The 19,362-nt window shown below is 43.8% G+C and overlaps 1 protein-coding gene across 8 annotated transcripts in view; it reads left to right on the top strand.

The window, feature by feature from the left end:
• The window catches only part of AK9 (adenylate kinase 9), a 120,944-nt gene that overhangs the window by 19,068 nt on the left and 82,514 nt on the right, over positions 1–19,362 (top strand). For all 8 annotated transcript variants that reach the window (XM_061623584.1, XM_061623582.1, XM_061623586.1 and 5 more), the window contains exons 10-14: positions 162–260; positions 1,105–1,244; positions 1,324–1,504; positions 4,391–4,535; positions 17,824–17,940. In XM_061623584.1, coding sequence (XP_061479568.1) covers positions 162–260; positions 1,105–1,244; positions 1,324–1,504; positions 4,391–4,535; positions 17,824–17,940 — 682 coding nt within the window. The remainder of the gene's footprint in view (positions 1–161; positions 261–1,104; positions 1,245–1,323; positions 1,505–4,390; positions 4,536–17,823; positions 17,941–19,362) is intronic.

Below are 19,362 nucleotides of genomic sequence, written 5' to 3'. Positions count from 1 at the left end.
TTAGAATTGCTCTGTGCGTAGGTTACAAAAGTTGTTGATGGCTTTTTAGTGGCACTGAAGTAAATGTCCAAATTCCTGTTGGCTTTATATTGAAAAAAAACCACATATATTAATTAAATGTTTAAATGGCAATTGATGCAAAAAGCTTTTGTTTTGTTTAGACGGTCATAGCCCGTCTTCAATCCATGGGCCTACGAAATGGAGCTCTTATAACCAAACTTCAGAGTGCAGAGGAAGAAATGTTAGATGGACTAGAGAACGTAAGCTTAATATTTGCATGTGCTGTAATTAGTTGGCTCTAGCAATAGCACGTTATCATGTAAAGGAGGTACTGATGTTACTATTGATAGAGATTTCAGAAACTTTTTTTTTTGCGCTTAACAGATTAAAACATAAGGCAAAGCTGGAAAAAACATTCCATGAGGATAACAATCAGTTGATCCTGATTTGTCAGCTCAGCACTATTCATTGTCTCCAATATTTTAAATTTTATTCCATTTGTTTACCTACCATCCTTCCAAAACAAATAATCCAAACGAAGTTGGATTGTCATCTATTGAGACCTTCATGGTTGTGCCACAGCCTGCAGAACCTTGCCTTTTTGGTGACCAGGAAGGCCTTTTCTGTTGTGTCTCCCATTCTTTGGAATAGTCTCCTCCCCGCCCCAATATAAGGCATGCACCAACAGTGATACAGTTTCCCTGTGTGCTGAAAACTTACCTGTTTTTGAAGGCCTTTCATTTTTTTAGTTAAGGTTTGTACTGACTGTTAACATTGCTGAGTTTATTGTTGTATTATTTTTCTTACTGTAAACCACCTTGAGATGTTTTCAAGACAGGCAGCATATAAATATTTTTAACAGACAAATAAAAATAAAATTAAAATAAGCAATTTAAATCTGTCTTCTGTCAAAGGTTTTTTATTCTCCTTAACCCTTAATAAGCCCTATAACCCTTTCCATGATTATGCATAGGCAAAGCTACATTTCAGTAGTCAATAGTATGTAAATTTAGTGCAATAACTTTTGGAAATATGTGAATTGATCACTTTTTTAAAAAGTGGCACAATATATACATACTTTAATTGTTTTGTTTTGGCACTCAGGATGAACTTTTTCGGGTGCTTGCATCCTACAAGCTTGTAGCACCTAGATACAGATGGCGCCGCAGCAGATGGGGACGAGCATGTCCTGTGGCTTTAAAATGCGGGGAAATTGTCATGGGATCAACAGACTATGCCCTCGGGTAGGTAGAAATCCAGTGTGCCTTAACGCTAGTGCAATCATCCTAAGCCTGTAGTTCCATGATTTTGTTTTATTTTTAGTTTCTTAGGTAAGATGTATACAATTTCAACTGAGGAAGCTATGAAAGAATTTATGCTGAATCCCCGTCCTTACCTGCTACCACCTATGCCACTTCCACCTTGTAAAGTACTAGTATTTGGACCTTCATTATCTGGACGTTCAACCTTGTGTGGCTTGGTTGCAAACCATTATCAGGGAAAGGTAAGTATAAATGAATATTTGTGTATAAATCACAAGAATTCAATTTGTAGATTATTTTATTTAAACTATTTAAGCTGATAAGGAACCCAAGGTGGGGTCCCAGGGAGCACACCTTTACAAAAAGATTACTCCCTTGCAACAATGCGCAAAGGTATTAGGCTAGCCCAGAGCCTTTTCCAAGAGTGGTGATACTGGAGAACTATGCCTTCTGTTCACCTGTTCTGGAACATGGTCACAGAGAGCTTGGGGCTACAGTGGAGTGGGCAAGATATCTAAGAAAGGATAGTGTTTCTTACCATTAGCTTATTTAGTGAAATCACCCTTCAAGAGGTCCAGGAACCTAGTGGTTTGGGAATCCAGTGGTATTCCCTTACTCTAAGGGTTTTAATCTTAAGCCAGTGCTAAGGACCGAAAAACCCGTGATCTTCTACATGCCAACCAGTGTGGTGATCTATCCTGCTGCCAAATCACTACGGCAAAGCTAATTTCTTCCTCTCCAAAACTGCACTGCATCTCTCCATTCCTTGGATTGGTGAACCAGCTTTCAGTTCTCTTCTGACCACAAGCTGGACTTAATAATAATAATGATAATAATAATAATAAATAATAAATTTTATTTCTGAGTCGCCTATCTGGCCGGGTCAGCGGCCACTCTTAAAACTTAAAACTACACTTGTATCTCCTGAGCATGGCAGGGTGCTTTGAAACAATCCAGACCAAATGGAAATGACAAAAAAGCCAAATTCTCTTGGAGAAGATATTTTACCTGTAATTGACTGGGTGTTTCTTACCATGTCCAAACATGTTCAGCCTGCAGATGCTACTTGACCCAGCACTGCCGCTTGAAAAGCAAGTGGCAGTCATGGCTAGGAGTGCCTCTTATCCATTTACAGCTGATAATACTGATGGTGCTCCCTCTTGTAGAACAAGTCCTACTTAGAGTAATCCAACTAAAATTAATAAACCTAAGTTAGTCATGTCAATCAACTTCAGTAGGTCTACTCTGAGTAGGACTAGCATTGAATACCACCCTTTGTATGGAAGTTGCTCTTGAAAATGGCTTGGAGGCAGCATCCAAACAACAATACTGCTGCCCAATGGGTGTGTGATGGAAACGTGTTCAACCAGTTTGATGGCATTTGCACTGGTTGTGCCAGTTAATTTCTAGATCTGCTTCAAATTGCTGGTTTTAGCCTTCAAAGATCTTCATGAAAGGGGGCCATTAAGATAATCGGGTATAGCTCTGTTGAAAATCCTGTCATTTTAGGAGATTAGGACTTTAATGGGTAGGCTCAGACCCTTTCCTGCAGTACCTCTAGGAAAGATACACATTTTCTTATATTTAATGACTTCTGATATTTTTACTCTGCCATCCCCTCCCCCCAAGGAGCTCAGGACAGGTTCACACACACCACATTAATCCTGTGGGGTGGGCTCTAGTTAGAGCAGGAGTGGGGAACCTGTGACCCTCCAGATATTGTTGGATTCTCCAGCTCCCATCAGCCCCAGCCAGCATGGTCAATGGCCAAGAATGATGAGAGTTGTAGTCCAGAACCATCTGGAGGGTCACAGGTTCCCCACCTTTGGCACAGCAACCAGCCCAGTAACTTTTATGGCAGTGTAGGAATTTGTACTGTCTCTGGTCTAAATTTGGCACTCTGTTCCTCTGCACTATACTGGCTCCCAATGTTTTTAATTTTTTTAATGGCAAAATTAAAGGTTTTTTTATAGTTAATGCACTAAGTGCCCCTTCTTGACTCTTAGCACCTCAACAACTAAGGCTGCAAACCTATTTATATTTACCTTGTAATAAGTCCCATTGAACTCCGTGGAACTTATATTTGAGTAGACGTTTATAACCTTGTTCTGCAAATGCATGATTTATTTTAGATTTATGCTGTCATAAGTCATAGCAATTTGGTTCTATGTTTGTTTCTCTCTATAAATGCATTTCCTGCTATGCCTTTGCAATTCTTATTGTACGTCCCATCCTTTGATGGGCCAGGAGGACAGCTTTTCATATATTTCTTATATATATGTGCTTTTATCATTCCGTGATTAGAAGTCTGTTCTTTGGGTAGGCGTTTGTTTTAAAAGAATACTGAATAAGCAGACTAATAGCTGTGCATTCTTGCAAACACAAATGACTTTGCTTCAACAGGGGAAGGAGTACAAATTTGAAGACTCTGTGAATAAATAAGTGTCAGGATAGGAGACTAGGTCTCATGCCAGGGGATTGGATGGTAGTCCTGCAGGTTTCGGCAGGGCTTCCAGACAATTCTGCAGCTCAGCCTACACAGTGAGCAGTGCGTTCCTCATATTGAGGAGCCAGGAATCCCAGGACAGAGACAGCAATTTTTAAAGGCAAGATTGGTCCTTATTGGCTTCATCAGTGACCACTTGATTTTGCTAGGGCTGAAAGCTGCAGTTCACCATCTCCAGAGATGGCACCATAGAGCTTCAGCAATCTGGCCAGTAGTTCCCTCTGCAACATGCACAGTGCAAGGAGAAAGTCACCTGGGCCCTACTGTCCAAGAGCCCAGTTCACCTTAGAGGGGAAAAATTAGATTCTTTATAAAAGAAGAAGTTTGCCAAATGGGTCAGTGGAGGAGGAGGAGGGATAGGACAACAGCAAAAAAATGAGGGATGTTGGAAAGTGTTTGTCGGTGTAAATATAACAGACATCACAATAAAGTTATCTTCTGTTTATGAGGTATCAACTTTGATTACCAAACTTGGAAGCAGATGCACTAATAGGGACAGGTGGATGAGCAGGTGGGACTGCTCAAGTTACTACTTGTATGTTTTGAGACAAATTGTGCAGACCCCCACCCCCACAATTCCCTAATATTTTATTTATAATTCCCTAAATATGGTTTTATTCAGGTTCTTGATATGGATGTTCTTCTTAAAACACAATATGAACAAGCAAGAATAGAGCTCATTGAGGAGACTCGCAATGAAGCAACACAGACAGGCATTAACAAAGTGAAAGAAAAACTGGAAGTAGAGCGAATGTTACAGGAGCAAGGTTAAGTTGTTTTATACAGAATTTAATATGTTTGATTGTTTGTGTCATATTAGGATATTCTTCAGACCTGTTTTGCAGGAGAAGGAGGCAGTGATGTTACTACACCAGGGGTAGGAAACTTGGTGCCCTCTAGATGTTCTGGACTATGGCTCTCATCAGCCTCAGCCAGCATGGCTATTGGTTAAGGATTATAGGAGTTGTAGTCCAGAACATCTGGAGGGCACCACGGTGCCTGCACTAGTATTACACAAATAGCATGGTTAGTAATTTCAGATATTTAGATCATGTGTTAATGTAGTAGCAAAATCTAAGGCAGTGGTTCCCAGACTTTCCCCCCATGGACCGTTTGAAAATTTCTAAGGGTCTTGGCAGACCACTTAATGTTTTTTCTGCATGTAGCAATTCTAATGTATCTTGTATGATTTTTAATTGTATTTTATTGATTCTTTTATTTGTTATGTTATAATACAATTTGAATTCCATACAATTCAGATTGTAAGTGTTCTTCACAAATGTGCCTTGGACCACCTAAATGAAGTTTGCAGACCACTGGTGGTCCATGGATCCCAGTTTGGGAACCCCTGATCTAAGGCAATTAAAGTGCAGTCCTGTGACGCTTACTCAGAAGTAAGCTCTGTTATGACCAGTTAGGTTTACTCCCAGGTAAGCATGGCTAGGATTACAGCTTTAGTGCATAATCCTATGATATTATGGGTGGGTATCCAGGGGCCATCAGATTTTGCATATCTCGCTCTCTGTAGATGAGTAGGGATGTCAGAGAATTCCAACAAAAACAGAAAAGGAGGCAGGAATTGCTTCAGTTCACATGTTTGTCTGCAGTCAGGAAGAAATCATTCAAGCAAATCCAGATGATATTCACTCACATACTTGTGGTTTTTTAAGTCCACAAATGATACATAATTAATGACTTCTTTACATATTGTTTTGACATTTCCTTTACAATGAAATGAAGTGGAAGGAAGAGAAATGCAGCTGCATTCTGCTCTGCCAGCATGAGCTCAGCAAGGCTTTGGAGTTGGCGATTCCTCTGCCTTGGGTTTTCCCACTCACTTTGGATTGCTTTGTTAATAAGCCAAAAAGTTGGAGGGTTAGAAATTATTTATCCAAGAATCAAAAGGGAGGGGACATTTCCCTATTACTGATGATCAGCAACAACTGATGGTATGCCTATATTTAATAAAAAGTACAAAAGTGACTTTGGTAAGCCGCTGACTACTATTTATTTGTATGTTATTGATTGCTTAAGTAGCTTTAAAAGGGGATTGGACAAATTCATGAAGGATAGGTCTGTCAATGGCTATTAGTCATGATGGCTACATAAAACCTCAAAGTTTAGAGGCAGTATACCAATGAATACCTGGGAACAACAGTGTTGTTGCTGGGAACAACAGTGGGAGAAGATTGTTGCCTTCATAGTAGGGATGGGAAGATCTGTCAATTTCGGTTCTCCCAGTTTCTCATTTTTCTTATCTTAAATTCAGTTTGCCACATTTCTGCAGCAATTTGCAGATTTTTTAAAAAGAAAATCCTTATGAAAATTCTCCAGCATTTTAGTGCACATTTCTCCTAATTAACCTATTTTAGGCAGTTTTGACTAATGTACACATTTTGCAAGCCATTTATCTTCATATAATGCATTTTTGCATGTTATTGTCACTCACATTTAATTATGCTCATTTGCCCCTAATATATGCATTATTTATGTATGTATTTATTATTAGATTTATATCCTGCCCTTCCTCCCAGTAGGAGCCCAGGGCAGGATATAAATCTAAACATTTTTGTATGTATAATATAAATAATATAATATAATGTAAACATTGTTTGGTGAGCTGCATTGCAAAATTCGAATAAGTGCAAATTTCAAAGGATGGCTGTGTTTCGATTCTCATTGTTTTGGAAAGTGCAGATTTGATAGATACAGCTTGAAATGTGAATTGAATCAAATTCTTGTCGAAATTTCTCTCTGTTGAGATGCGTAGCAAAGTTGCATAGCGCTGCGGAACGAAGAGTATTGAGCGAGCTTAGTGTGTGTGTGTGAATCTTTGCTAAGATCTACCTTCCCTGCAAATCAGTCAGACAGAGACTTTAAGCTTTAAAATAAGAAACAACTACTTTATTCTGGAAGTACATGCTTGATAGGAAAGAGTTCTATATCTAGCTAACTGGCTGTGCTGGAGCAGCGAGTACTAGTCCCAGTACTCGCCCTGATCCCGGTTGAGAGGAGAGACAAAGAGAAGATGTCTGCTCCCCTCTCGAGAGAAAGAGAACACAGAGAGAGGTGGGAAGGAACTGGGATCAAACATCCTGTTGCTTATCAGTCTAGCAGGAAGGGAAGAGACGGCAGGATCAAAGGGATAAGTATAGCCTCAACCAGCAAGAGGTCTAGCTCTCTAGCTACCCTTATTAACCCATGCAGCCTCAACTCACCAAGTTGGAGTTGAACCCTCATATATTCCAACAATTCTCACCCATCCCTACTTCATATCCTGCTTGTGGGCTTCCCAAATACATCTGGTTGGCCACCATGAGGAAGCAGATGCTGGACTACATGGATCTTTGGTCTGATTCATCAGATATCTTGTTATTATCAGCCATCCATTTACCCATTAAAATTGTGTTATAAAAAATTGCCCACTAAAAGTAAAGGATGATACCTATTCTTTGTTGTCATCTACCTACAACATGCAGTGTGAAAAAATTAGGTAAGTAAAACGCTTGTGAATCTTGTTAACTGGTTGTTGACAGTGGAATACATTATGGAAGTGATTGTTACTGCTATACTTTCTTTTATTGCAAGTGCATGTTCTATTCTCACTAGACTTTCCATATGAAGAGTGGCAGCACCCCCAACATAAGGCGGAAGTGGTTAAATTATTTTTGACAGTAATTTTGACTTGACAAATTGACTCATTCAAGTAGGTGACATTTGTATCTCTGCTAGGGTTGCCAGGTTCAGGGCCTGAGACTGATCCTGTATCTTTAGGAGAAGAGAAAGTCAGCCAAGTGCAGGTGTTTTCCCTATGAGTCCGGCCATCACAACGGGTTTCAGCTCCACCTATCGTGCGAAGGCAAGAATGTCTTTGAAGTCAAGACTAGGGGCGTCAGGCCCCTCCCACTCTCCAGTTCATTCTTGCCTTCGTACGAACAAGATTGGAATTACATGTAGCATTTAGCTAAGTCTCGTATTTCTTTGTGTATTTGTCTTCAGATCCTTTTTCTGTTTTTGTGTTTAGCATACTGAGGGTCCCCTCAGAGACCGCGGCTGCGGCTCTCTTCGTTTTCTCCCGAGCTATTCTTTTCAAGTTATTTTCTTTCCTTGACTGGGGGTTCCTCTGAGACCGCGGCTGCGGTTCTCTTTGTTTTTGGCAGTTTTCGAGCACCCCCCCCCGGCTCTATTGTATCCGTTGCCTGGGAGTTCCCTCAGTGACCGCGGCTGCGGTTATCTTGGTTTTGATCGTTTTTGAGCCTCCCCCCCCAGCTCTGTTGCCGCGGCTGCGGCTCTTCCGATCCCAGCCGGAGCTTGCAGCTGCGGCTCCCGCTGTTACCCCATCATACCTTTTTTCCTCAGATCACCCTCGCTACGTGGCTTTAATTCTCACTGCGAAGGGCTTTGCAAACGGCGACGGCGGCTCTCTCTGCGGTGGCTGCCGTTTTTCCCTTACTGCCAGGGGATTTTTTAGAGCCGCTAGTGCGGTTTTCGGCCCCGCGGTTCCTCCTACGGGACTGTGCTGGGCAGCCCTTCCCCCAGTTCGCTTCCGACGCCGCCATTGCTTCTTCCCTCTCCGCCATTTTTTTTCCCGCTCTTTTTTTTCCGGGTGCCATTTTTTGACTTCAAATTTCCTGCCTTTTTTGTTACCATTATTAACCATCGGATACCTCCCCTGCAGGCTATCTATCCGTATGTTTGTGTATATGTGCTGCTGACAAACTTACACAGGGCTGATTTACACACACTTTTACTGTGGCTGTAATCTTAGTGGCTGAATTATATTATCAAGGCTGGAGCTCCAATCCTAGTGGGCTGGATTGTATTATCAAGGCTGGAGCTTTAATCCTAGTGGCTGGATTATATTATCAAGGCTGGAGCTTTATATCAGTGGCTGACTTGTACTAAACCTGATTTATATTGTATATTCTGCCCCCTCTGGGGCCGTGAACAAGCCTAAAACCCAGCCTACAGCGCTAATCTGAGTGTGCCAACTCTAACACTGCCTATATTATATTAACGCTGATATCTCAGTGCATTCTGCCCCCTCTGTGGCAGTGCACTTCGCCATCTGCCAGTGTATTCTACCCCCTCCGTGGTAGTACGCTGTGCCAGTTCGGGTCTTTACATCCTGCCCCCTCCGTGGCAGTGTACTGCACCCAAGTTAATATAAGATGGCAGAACAGCCAGGCATGTCACCATCAACACACATGGTGCCAGATCAGCCAGACATGCCACAATCAGCCAAGCCACAACATCCTAACACATCTAAGACCAGACATGCCAAAGCACTGGCTAAGACAAAACATCTTTCCAGCCATAGTAAATCAAAGCGCCCTCGTTATGTCTCTGTGCCAATCACCACCACAGCACAGACACACATAAGTGATATTTTCCATTCCCCTGCTGCTGCCTCTGACGAGGAAGAGTTTGTTGGCTTTCCCGCTCACTGTTCGCCTAACGAACCTACCTCTGGTTTACCGCCTCAAACATCTGTTCCAATAGTTCATCAGGCACACACATCTGCCACATCTGGTCTGCAGCTGTCTCCTGATTTCCTCTCCCAACTTCAAGCCATGCTGGCATTTTTCACCCAAATGCAGTCACTACCACAAGTTCCTGCCATACCTCCACTCAACATGGACCAACGTGCGTGCCATGAAGCTCATCCTTCCTGTTCACCAGATCCCTTTGATGTAGCCAGAGGCAGATGTACGGACGAAGCCTCGTATGCGGAGGAGTCAACTTTCACTGACCATGTTGAAGGAGACGACTGGAGCAACTATTCAGATCATGAGGAGGATACATCGTATCGCTTGTTTAATACCTCAGACTATCAGCCGCTAGCACGTAGGGTACTTCATACCCTTGGTCTCCAGACTGCGCCTTCAACTTCGCCCGCCCCAGCTATCAAAGGGGCCAAGGTCCTCAAATCCCCTGCACCTACTGAACACTACATCTCGGTGCCGGACCCAATTGCCAAATTAGCTCCGAAGAATGGGCTCATCCACTCAAAGCTCGACGCTTCAAGAACCTGGCTGACAGACTTTACGCCCTAGCCCCAGACTTTGCCACCAAGTTAGATGTCCCTGGCATAGATGAACCGATCGCTCGCCTCGTTTCAAGATCTCTTTTGCCCAGGGAAGGGGAATCCCACCTAAAAGATATTACTGAGCGACGAATAGACTTCGCCCTCCACAAGAATCACGAGGCCACTGCCCTAGCCATGTGTGCCTCCGCTTCAGCCTCCATCTTCTCCAGAGCCTCTATGATGTGGATGGATGACCTTCTAGAGGACGCTAACCCTGATCCTGTCGCCTTCAGAACAGCACTATCGAAATTACGTAAGACAGCAGCTTTTGTGGCCGATGCCACTTTGGATGCCACTCAACTAGGGGCACGAGCCATGACAACTCAAATAGTCGCTCGTCGCACCCTCTGGCTTCGCCACTGGCAAGCTGATTCAGCGGCCAGACTGAACCTGGCCAAGGCTCCTTACTCCGGATCTCTACTCTTCGGCGAGGAAGCTCTAAAGGCAGTTCTGGTTGACCCAAAAGACGCCCACAAACCGGTTCTGGCCACAGTCAAGAACATCGACCACAGGCCCTTCAGGCGATTTCCCTCCTTTCGTTCTAACCAGCCCTTTCGAGGAACACGGCCAGGAGGACGAGGCCGCGACTTCAGACCCTATGACCCCAACGCATTCAGGGGCTCCTGGAACCAACGCTTCCAGGGCAGAGGTCAGTACCAAGGGCGCAGGGGCAATTCATCGTCCTCATATAAGGGAGGCCCCCGCCTACTCAAGTAGTATTAACGCCCTCCCCATAGGTGGCAGATTACTTAATTTTGGAGATTGATGGCTGCGCCTTACTACGGTCTCCTGGATCAGGAACCTGTTCACTTATGGCTATACCATAGAGTTCTGGGCAACCCCTTCAGACAGATTCCATCCGTCTCCTTGCCCAAGGGCACCAGCCAGGCACAACATCATGCAGACAGCTATACATCACCTCCTGGACATAGCGGCGATAGAGCCAGTCCCCACAACTGAGAGGTCGGAAGGGGTGTACTCCCTCCTATTTGCTGTGCCAAAACGAGATTTATCTTGGAGGGCGGTATTGGACCTTAAGTTTGTCAACCGTTTTGTAACATATCGCAGGTTCAAAATGGAATCTCTTGTAGCGCACTGCGTGTGTAGGTGAGACGTGGTATGGATCCAAGAGCCGTTTAGAACAGGAATAATACAGGCCAGGCACGTTTCATGTAAGAGTCTTTACTAGGCAAAGACATTAGAGACATCTTCCTCCATTGACAATTCTTCCCCCACCCTCGAGTTCCTGCCAGTTCCCAGCTTATCACACACTCAGCTAGCCACACTGACCTTGATTGTCTGGAACTCTGTTCTCACAGCTTAACCCTTCTGCTTCAGGTTTCTCTCTCTCTGCTAAAAACCTTGTCTGTGAGTCTCACAACCTGCGTCACTGACCAACAGCCCCCACCTGAGACTTACAGACCACAAAACATCAAGTTACAATTATTACATCTCTACAACATTAACCTTTTCATTACAAATACATTTCAGTACATGGATTCTTACAGTTTCTATTTACAGTTTCAGTTCAGTTCCTCTTTATTCTTTATTTACACAAGTTTCACAGATTCAAGTTTGCTTTTATTTGATGATACAATTACATTTCATTCTTCAACACAATACTTCCTCATTAGATCCATTGTTTCTTTATCTATAGGCCCCTCTTTTTCCCATTCCTCTGGAATTTCATCTGTTTCATTATTCTGTTGTGTAACATTAAATGCAAATCTCTGAGGAGGTTGACCTTTCGTTTTTCTCTCTGATCTCCTGACATTATCTATTTCCATTTCTTCCTCACTCGTACTTGGCATTTCTGTATCATGTGTTGTTATGTCTTCACCTCTCAGCCTTTTAACAGTATGTTTGCCACCATATATTAAATCTGTCAAAGCGGCTTTTAATGGAATTTGCTGCCCGAAAGGAACATCTGCAGCTTCCTGTCTGTTTTCACTCTCTAAAATCACTGTTTGGCTGTGTCTCCAAGGTTTATCTATCACCTTTATGTTTCTGCTTAACACTACTTGTTGTTTCTCAGGTAACCAAACTCTGTAATATGAATTCTGAAATCCCAAAATGCGTCCTGCTTGAGCTCTTGAGCCTAATTTGCCATGTCTTCTTTGTTTTACTACATGTACCCAGCATTTTGCCCCAAAACGTTCTATGTGTGTCACCCTGGGTTTTCTTCCAGTCAGTTTCTCATAGGGAGACATGCCTATTGTTCTGTGCATTAGGCGGTTCTGAATATAAACAGTGTACAGTATACATTCACCCCAATAAGTGTTATTCATATCAGCATCTGCTAGCATTGCTCTCAATGAATCCTGCAATGACCGGTTCCTCCTCTCTGCCGTGCCGTTGGAGGATGGGCTGAAGGGAGCGGTGAGACTATGAATTATTCCCTTCTTTTCCAAATATGTTTGAAATGAATTACTGGTAAATTCTCCTCCTCTATCTGATCTGATATTTTTGATAACAGCCCCATGTTGAGTCTCTGTTTTCTGTATGAATGCCTTTAATTTCTCTTCTGCATCACTTTTCTTTTTCAATAAGAACACGTGTAAATCTGGAGAAATCATCCACAATCACTAAATAAAACCTTGCTCCACCTTTTGAGCACTGAAAAGGACCAGCTAAATCCACATGTATGAGCTGATAGGGTTCAGTGGTCGTGCTTTCACAGCTCTTATTTACCGGAGTCACAGTCATTTTTGTTTTATAACATACCTCACACTCATCCACATGCTCACAGTGTGTTAACTTCAAATCTTGACTATATTTTGGGGTGTTTTGTATCTTTTGAAAATGTCCGTGTGCTAATTTTCTGTGCCATTCATGGACACAATTCTCATGTTTCTCTTTATTTACTGCTATCCAAGCACACATGTCTTTATCAATCTTGCATTCAACTATAAACATTTTGTTCTGTAATTTCCCTTGCATGCATATTTCACCATCTTTCCTCACAAAACATCTATCCCCTTCAAATGTAACTTTACAACCTATTTGAGCCAATTTTCTCACTGATAGAATGTTATATTTTAAACCAGAAATCAATAATACATCTGTTAAAATTCCCAAATTACCCATCTTCAGCGTTCCTCTTGCTGTCGCGTTCTGAGTAGATCCGTCAGCCAGATAAAGCTTCTCCTGCGTTGGCTTTGAAGTGTAAAATAAACTAGAGTCTGTGATTAGGCAATTAGACGCTCCACTGTCAAGAAGCCATTTAGAGTTAATCAGTTTATTGCTCTCTTTAGAAACAAAGTTCACGCTTGCCCTCTGACTTTCAAAGTCTCTGTAATTCCTCTTCTTTAAACAATGTCTCTGTATATGCCCACGTGACCCGCAAAAATAACATGTTTTAGTCTCTTCCCTGTTTCTTTGATTCCGTTGTTGTACAGACACAGTCTCAGCCTCTTTTAAGTCCATTTTCTTGTTTTCTTGTCTCCTACACCATTCTTGTTGAAGTTTCTGTTCCACAAAGTCCAAAGATAGAGTCCCGTCTGGTTGACTTTCAAGACCAGCAACCAGCACGTCCCATTTTTGATCAAATGAAGATAACAGGAGATAAACCTTCTGCAAGTCATTATGATGTATGCCTCGATCTTGCAGCTCAGCATTTAATCTACGAAATTCAGCCAAATGCTCTTCCATAGTCACATCATCTGTAAAACGCATCTGATAAAGCTTCCGTGCCAAACACAGCCTGCTTCCCGCAGTTTGCTGTACATGTGCAGCTCTTAACTTTTCCCACATCTGATTAGCAGTCGGCTCATTACTCACCAGCAATAGTTGTGAATCTGATAGCCCCAGAGTAATAAAAGCCTTCGCTTTCTCGTCTTTCTTCAGCCACGCTGCTGAAGGAGCTGCCGGAGGGGGTTTTTCCACGACATCATTTAAATCCTCTTTAATCAGAACAGCTCTCATTCTCCACTTCCAGCTGGAGTAATTTACAGCATTCAGTCTCTCCATCGGCATCCCGGAAGACAGATTTACAGCCATGTTGCTCACTCTTACTTGCCTCTCACTTGCGCTTTGTTTCTCTCTGCAACAACGCCACTTCACCAGCTCTCGAACCCGCTACAACGCCTTATAATCTGGGCCCATAACCCCTGTAGCGCACTGCGTGTGTAGGTGAGACGTGGTATGGATCCAAGAGCCGTTTAGAACAGGAATAATACAGGCCAGGCAAGTTTCATGTAAGAGTCTTTACTAGGCAAAGACATTAGAGACATCTTCCTCCATTGACAATTCTTCCCCCACCCTCGAGTTCCTGCCAGTTCCCAGCTTATCACACACTCAGCTAGCCACACTGACCTTGATTGTCTGGAACTCTGTTCTCACAGCTTAACCCTTCTGCTTCAGGTTTCTCTCTCTCTGCTAAAAACCTTGTCTGTGAGTCTCACAACCTGCGTCACTGACCAACATCTCTCCATTCCATTACTGAGAGTCTGCATGAAGGAGACTTCCTGGCTTCTATCGACCTCAAGGAAGCGTATCTCCATGTGCCCATTTGCATAGCCCACAGAAAGTTTCTTCGGTTTGCCTTTGGCCACCAACACTTTCAATACAGAGCGATGCCGTTTGACCTCTCCTCTGCTCCAGGAGTGTTTACCAAGGTGCTACTCATCCTAGTGGCTTACCTTCGGACCCAAGGGGTTCATATCTACCCATATTTGGATGATCTGCTAATATGGTCCAAGTCTGAAGAGCTGGCTCAGCATCATTTAATGATCACCCTCAATGTTTTGCAGACCTACGGCTGGCTTGTCAACTTCGACAAAAGCCATCTCCAACCAACCCAACGCCTACTACATCTTGGGGCAATGTTGGACACCCTGCAGGCAATGGTCTTCCTGGCTCCAGATCGCATCACTGCCATCACAAGCATCGCAAGGTCCCTGATGCAACAAACATCCGCAGACGTCATGCTTCTCGCCAGAGCTCTCGGGATGTTTATCTCCACAATCCACATTGTGCCCTGGGCTCGAGCCCACACTCGGCCCCTTCAGTGGACTCTGTTGCCTTTTCAAAAAGACATTGCCAGCTCCAACCATTGCAAAGTTCGTTTGAGCCCCGCTCTGCGCCTCTCTTTCCGCTGGTGGACCAAGGTTCAACACCTCTCCAAGGGCATGTCGTTCAGAGAACCCCGCAGAACCGTCGTAACCACAGACGCCAGCCTCATAGGTTGGGGAGCCCACTGCAACTCCCAGTACGTTCAAGGGGTTTGGTCCAACGCAGAGCAATCTCAAAGCATCAACTGGCTGGAACTAAAGGCTGTCCACTTAGCTCTATGTCATTTTCAGTCTCTGTTCCCTTTGCATCATGTGCTCATTCGAACAGACAACACGTGTGTAAAATCACATTTGAACAGACAGGGGGGCACCAGGTCTCGTCCCCTGCAGGACTTAGCCTCCCTCATCTTTGTCTGGGCAGAACAACATCTACAATCCCTGAAAGCAGAGCACCTCAGAGGGATTTGGAATGTGACAGCAGACTGGCTCAGCAGACAACAGGTCTTTCCGGGAGAATGGAAACTTCATCCAGCCATCTTCCATCGTCTCCAGTGTCGGTTCGGCGCCCTCTCAGTCGACCTGTTTGCTTCCAGTCACAATTGCCAGCTTCCAAGGTACTTTGCCCGATACCTGGACTCAACAGCAGAAGCAGTGGATGCTCTGACAACACCGTGGCCAGACGGTCTATTGTACGCCTTTCCTCCCATACCATTGTTAGCCAAAACCTTGAGGAAGGCGCGAACCGAAAGGGCACAGCTGGTTCTGATAGCACCATTTTGGCCACGCCGACCGTGGTTCTCAGATCTTCTGGCAATGTCAATGATGGATCCTTGGACACTTCCAGTAACGCCAGACCTCCTATCCCAGGGTCCAGTACTGCACCAGGACCCTACTTGGCTCAATCTAACAGCGTGGCGTTTGAACGGAGACAATTGAAGTCAGCTGGACTGTCTGACGCTGTGATTGATATTATTTTGGCCTCGAGAAGACCATCTACCACTCGTATTTATCAACATACCTGGGTGGCTTTCTCCAAGTGGTGTCAGTCCCACCACCACGATCCTTCCCAGGCCAATGTGCATCAGGTGCTCCAGTTTCTCCATAGTGGCTTTATGATGGGACTTCGACCCAACACTCTACGTCGACATGCGTCGACTCTGTCATCCATTCTCTCAGTGTCCTCTCCTGGAGATCATATTTCCTCACATCCGTTCATCAAACGTTTTTTGAGGGGAGTCGCCCTACGCTCTCCGGCTATTGTCCATCGGTTCCCCTCATGGAGTTTGCCAAAAGTTCAGCAGGCTTTGCAACGCCCTCCATTTGAACCCATCAGGACTGTGCCCCTACGTATACTGTCCTTCAAGGTCCTGTTTCTGATCGCAATCACATCTGCCAGACGCGTTTCGGAGTTGGGCGCATTGTCTTCTGCTCGACACCTCTGCGTCTTCCATAAGGACTCTGTTGTGCTGAAGACTGACCCTTCCTTTCGTCCCAAGGTCGATTCAGTTTTTCATTGCAACCAGGACATTGTGTTGCTTTCCTTTTGCCCGAATCCTACCCATCCTCTTGAAAAGGCTTGGCATTCGTTAGATGTCCGGAGGGCTCTCAAGACCTACCTGTCCAGGACCCAAGAGATTCGACGAACAGAGTCTCTGTTTGTATCCTTTCATCCAAGGTCTATGGGGCATAAAGTTTCCAATCCTACTTTATCCCATTGGTTAAGGGCATGTATTACTTTAGCATATGAGTCTCTGAAGCTGTCAGTTCCAGCTAGTATAACGGCTCATTCTACCAGGTCAGCTGCCACTTCGGCTGCTTTTGCCACTAATGCTCCTGTTGCCGATATTTGTAGGGCCGCAGTCTGGTCTACCCCACACTCGTTTATAAGGCATTATAAAATTGATCGCTATGCCTCTGCTGACGCATCCTTTGGCAGACGAGTGTTGCAACAGGTTCTTAATGAGGATTAACACGTGGGTGGTCCCTCCCTGTATGGGTTGCTGTGGTACATCCCGTTGTGATGGCCGGACTCATAGGGAAAATGGACCATTGGTCTCACCTGAAGGGTGATTTTCCTATGAGGACGGACATCACGACCCTCCCAGTTGGAGGATGACTATATATTTTCTAATGCGTTATATATTACTGTTACGCTATTATATTTAAATTCAAGAGTGAAGTCAAGACTGTTCTTTTATACAGCTATGTTGCAGTCATGTTACTATGCATGGTACTATTGTGTTATTTTCCTGCTGCCAGGCCGCTTGGCCTTCTTATTGTATTTTTAGTTCTTTATCCTGAGACTCGCTGCGAATGAACTGGAGAGTGGGAGGGGCCTGACGCCCCTAGTCTTGACTTCAAAGACATTCTTGCCTTCGCACGATAGGTGGAGCTGAAACCCGTTGTGATGTCCGTCCTCATAGGAAAATCACCCTTCAGGTGAGACCAATGGTCCATTCTTGCAACACTGTAATGGGAAAAACCACAAGGTAGAATTCTCCCTTCCCCCTGCACAACTTTTAAAGATACAGAAGACCTCTTGGTTGCCAGGCCCATCCTCCAAGAGGTTGTCTGTATCTTTAAAAGTTGTGCAGGAGGAAGGAAGAATTCCACCTTGTGGTTTTTCCTATTACAGGGTTGCAAAAAACACCTGCACTTGGCTGACTTTCTCTTCTCCTAAAGATACAGGATCAGTCTCAGGCCCTGAACCTGACAACCCTAATCACCGCTCCTCTTAAATATCCAACATTCATGCCTGGTGTCAGTTTTTTTTATTTTAAATCTATTTTGTCTTACTCTTGCCATCTCTCTATCTGTCTCTAGCTTGGAACTGTTTCAGATATATTTCTGAATTTTGATGCTCTCTTGGTCTGTAAAAACGTGTGTCACCATTTATAAGGGAAACTGGTTGCCTTTCCTTGATGGAATTTCTCCATATTTATTTTTTTCTTACAGCTGCTGCATTTACTCAAGACATAACTGACAAGGAACAAGATGACTATGAAGAAAGTCTTATTACTGATGAAAGAAGTTCAGTGCTACCTAGTGTTTCAACCTTTACTAGCCAAAAAGGTGATATAGTAACTTGGTTCTTCCATACAGTTTACAGGAGGTGGGGTAGCTGTAAGGCCTTCACCACCTCCTCTTTATTGAGAACTCGTTCTTTTGGTCAGCTGTACTGATTGGGGCTGATGGCACTTGTAGTCCAAAACATCTGGAGAGTGCCAGGTTGGTGAAGGCTACTTTAGATCATACCAGCCTGTGGCTGCAATCCTTTGCACAATGCTCTGTTCAGCACTTCCAAGTAAACATGGTTAGTACTGGGCTATGATTTCGGTTTGTACATTCTTGGAACATCCCCATTTTAAAGTTGATTGTTAGACATTAAAAACACGGTCATCAGCCTCACATGATTTCTTTGTTGCTAGACTGTACTATGTCAGACTGCCAGTGTGAGACCAAATGTTTGAATATTTTCTTTTGTTAAAAAAGAGCCTGTGCATTTAGCACTTGCTATCCCTGAACTATTTCTATGACAGCTGGTCATTATGAGAACTAATATTTAAGAATTGCTGCCTGAGTTTGCTTTTTCATCTTCCCACCCTGCCCCTTGTCCCTTTTGTCATTTTTTTAGATTGTAAGCCTGCAGGAAGGGACTATCTTATATTAATTGATTGTATGTAAGCCACTGTGGGAGCCTTTTGGGCTAAAAAGTGGGGTACAAATACAATTGCTCACTGCCTTCAAGTTGATTCCGACTTATGGAGACCCTATGAATATGTTTTCGTGGTAAGCGTTATTCAGAGGTGGTTTACCATTGCCTTCCTCTGAGGCTGAGAGGAAGTGACTGGCCCAAGGTCATCCAGTGAGCTTTATGGTTATGTGGGGATTCGAACCCTGGTCTCCCAGGTCGTAGTCCAACACCTTAACCACTACACCACACTGGCTCTCACTACAAGTACAATAAATAAATAAAAATAAATAATAAATTGGCATGTCAGATAAACGGGTAGGCTAGAATTGTCTCTCTGATATGCTAGTTTTGTATGTGCATGGAATTCTTTTGAGGGGGAGCATTCAAATATATGGCCTACCATCCCTAAAGTCTAAAATGGTAGTCTAGCAACGGATACACTGGCCTGGTTTACCCAATGGAGACCATGGCTTCACATTGTGTGAACAAGATACAGCAAGCCTCAAGCTTTCATGTACATCCATCCCCTCTCTTTCTCTTTTGTGCTAAGGAGAGAAGAAGCCATTTCAAACTCAGAAAAGTGTGATATATTTAGGCTGTGGTTAGTGAGAACAGGCCAGAATCAAAAATTATGAGTGAATCTTGCTTATTTCGGCTAGGGTTGCCAGGTCTCCAGTTTTCACCCAGAGACTCTGGATTTTTGGGGTCCTCTCCGGGTCTCCGGGTGAGTCACCTTAATCTCCAGACTCTCACCTTTCATTTTAAAAAAATTAAGTTTCTAGGTGGTCTGGTTCAAGATA

Source organism: Rhineura floridana, chromosome 4 (assembly GCF_030035675.1).
Source record: "Rhineura floridana isolate rRhiFlo1 chromosome 4, rRhiFlo1.hap2, whole genome shotgun sequence".
Taxonomy (NCBI): Eukaryota; Metazoa; Chordata; class Lepidosauria; order Squamata; family Rhineuridae; genus Rhineura; species Rhineura floridana.
Note: the sequence above shows the minus strand (reverse complement) of the source record. Positions and strands in the feature narration are given on the sequence as shown.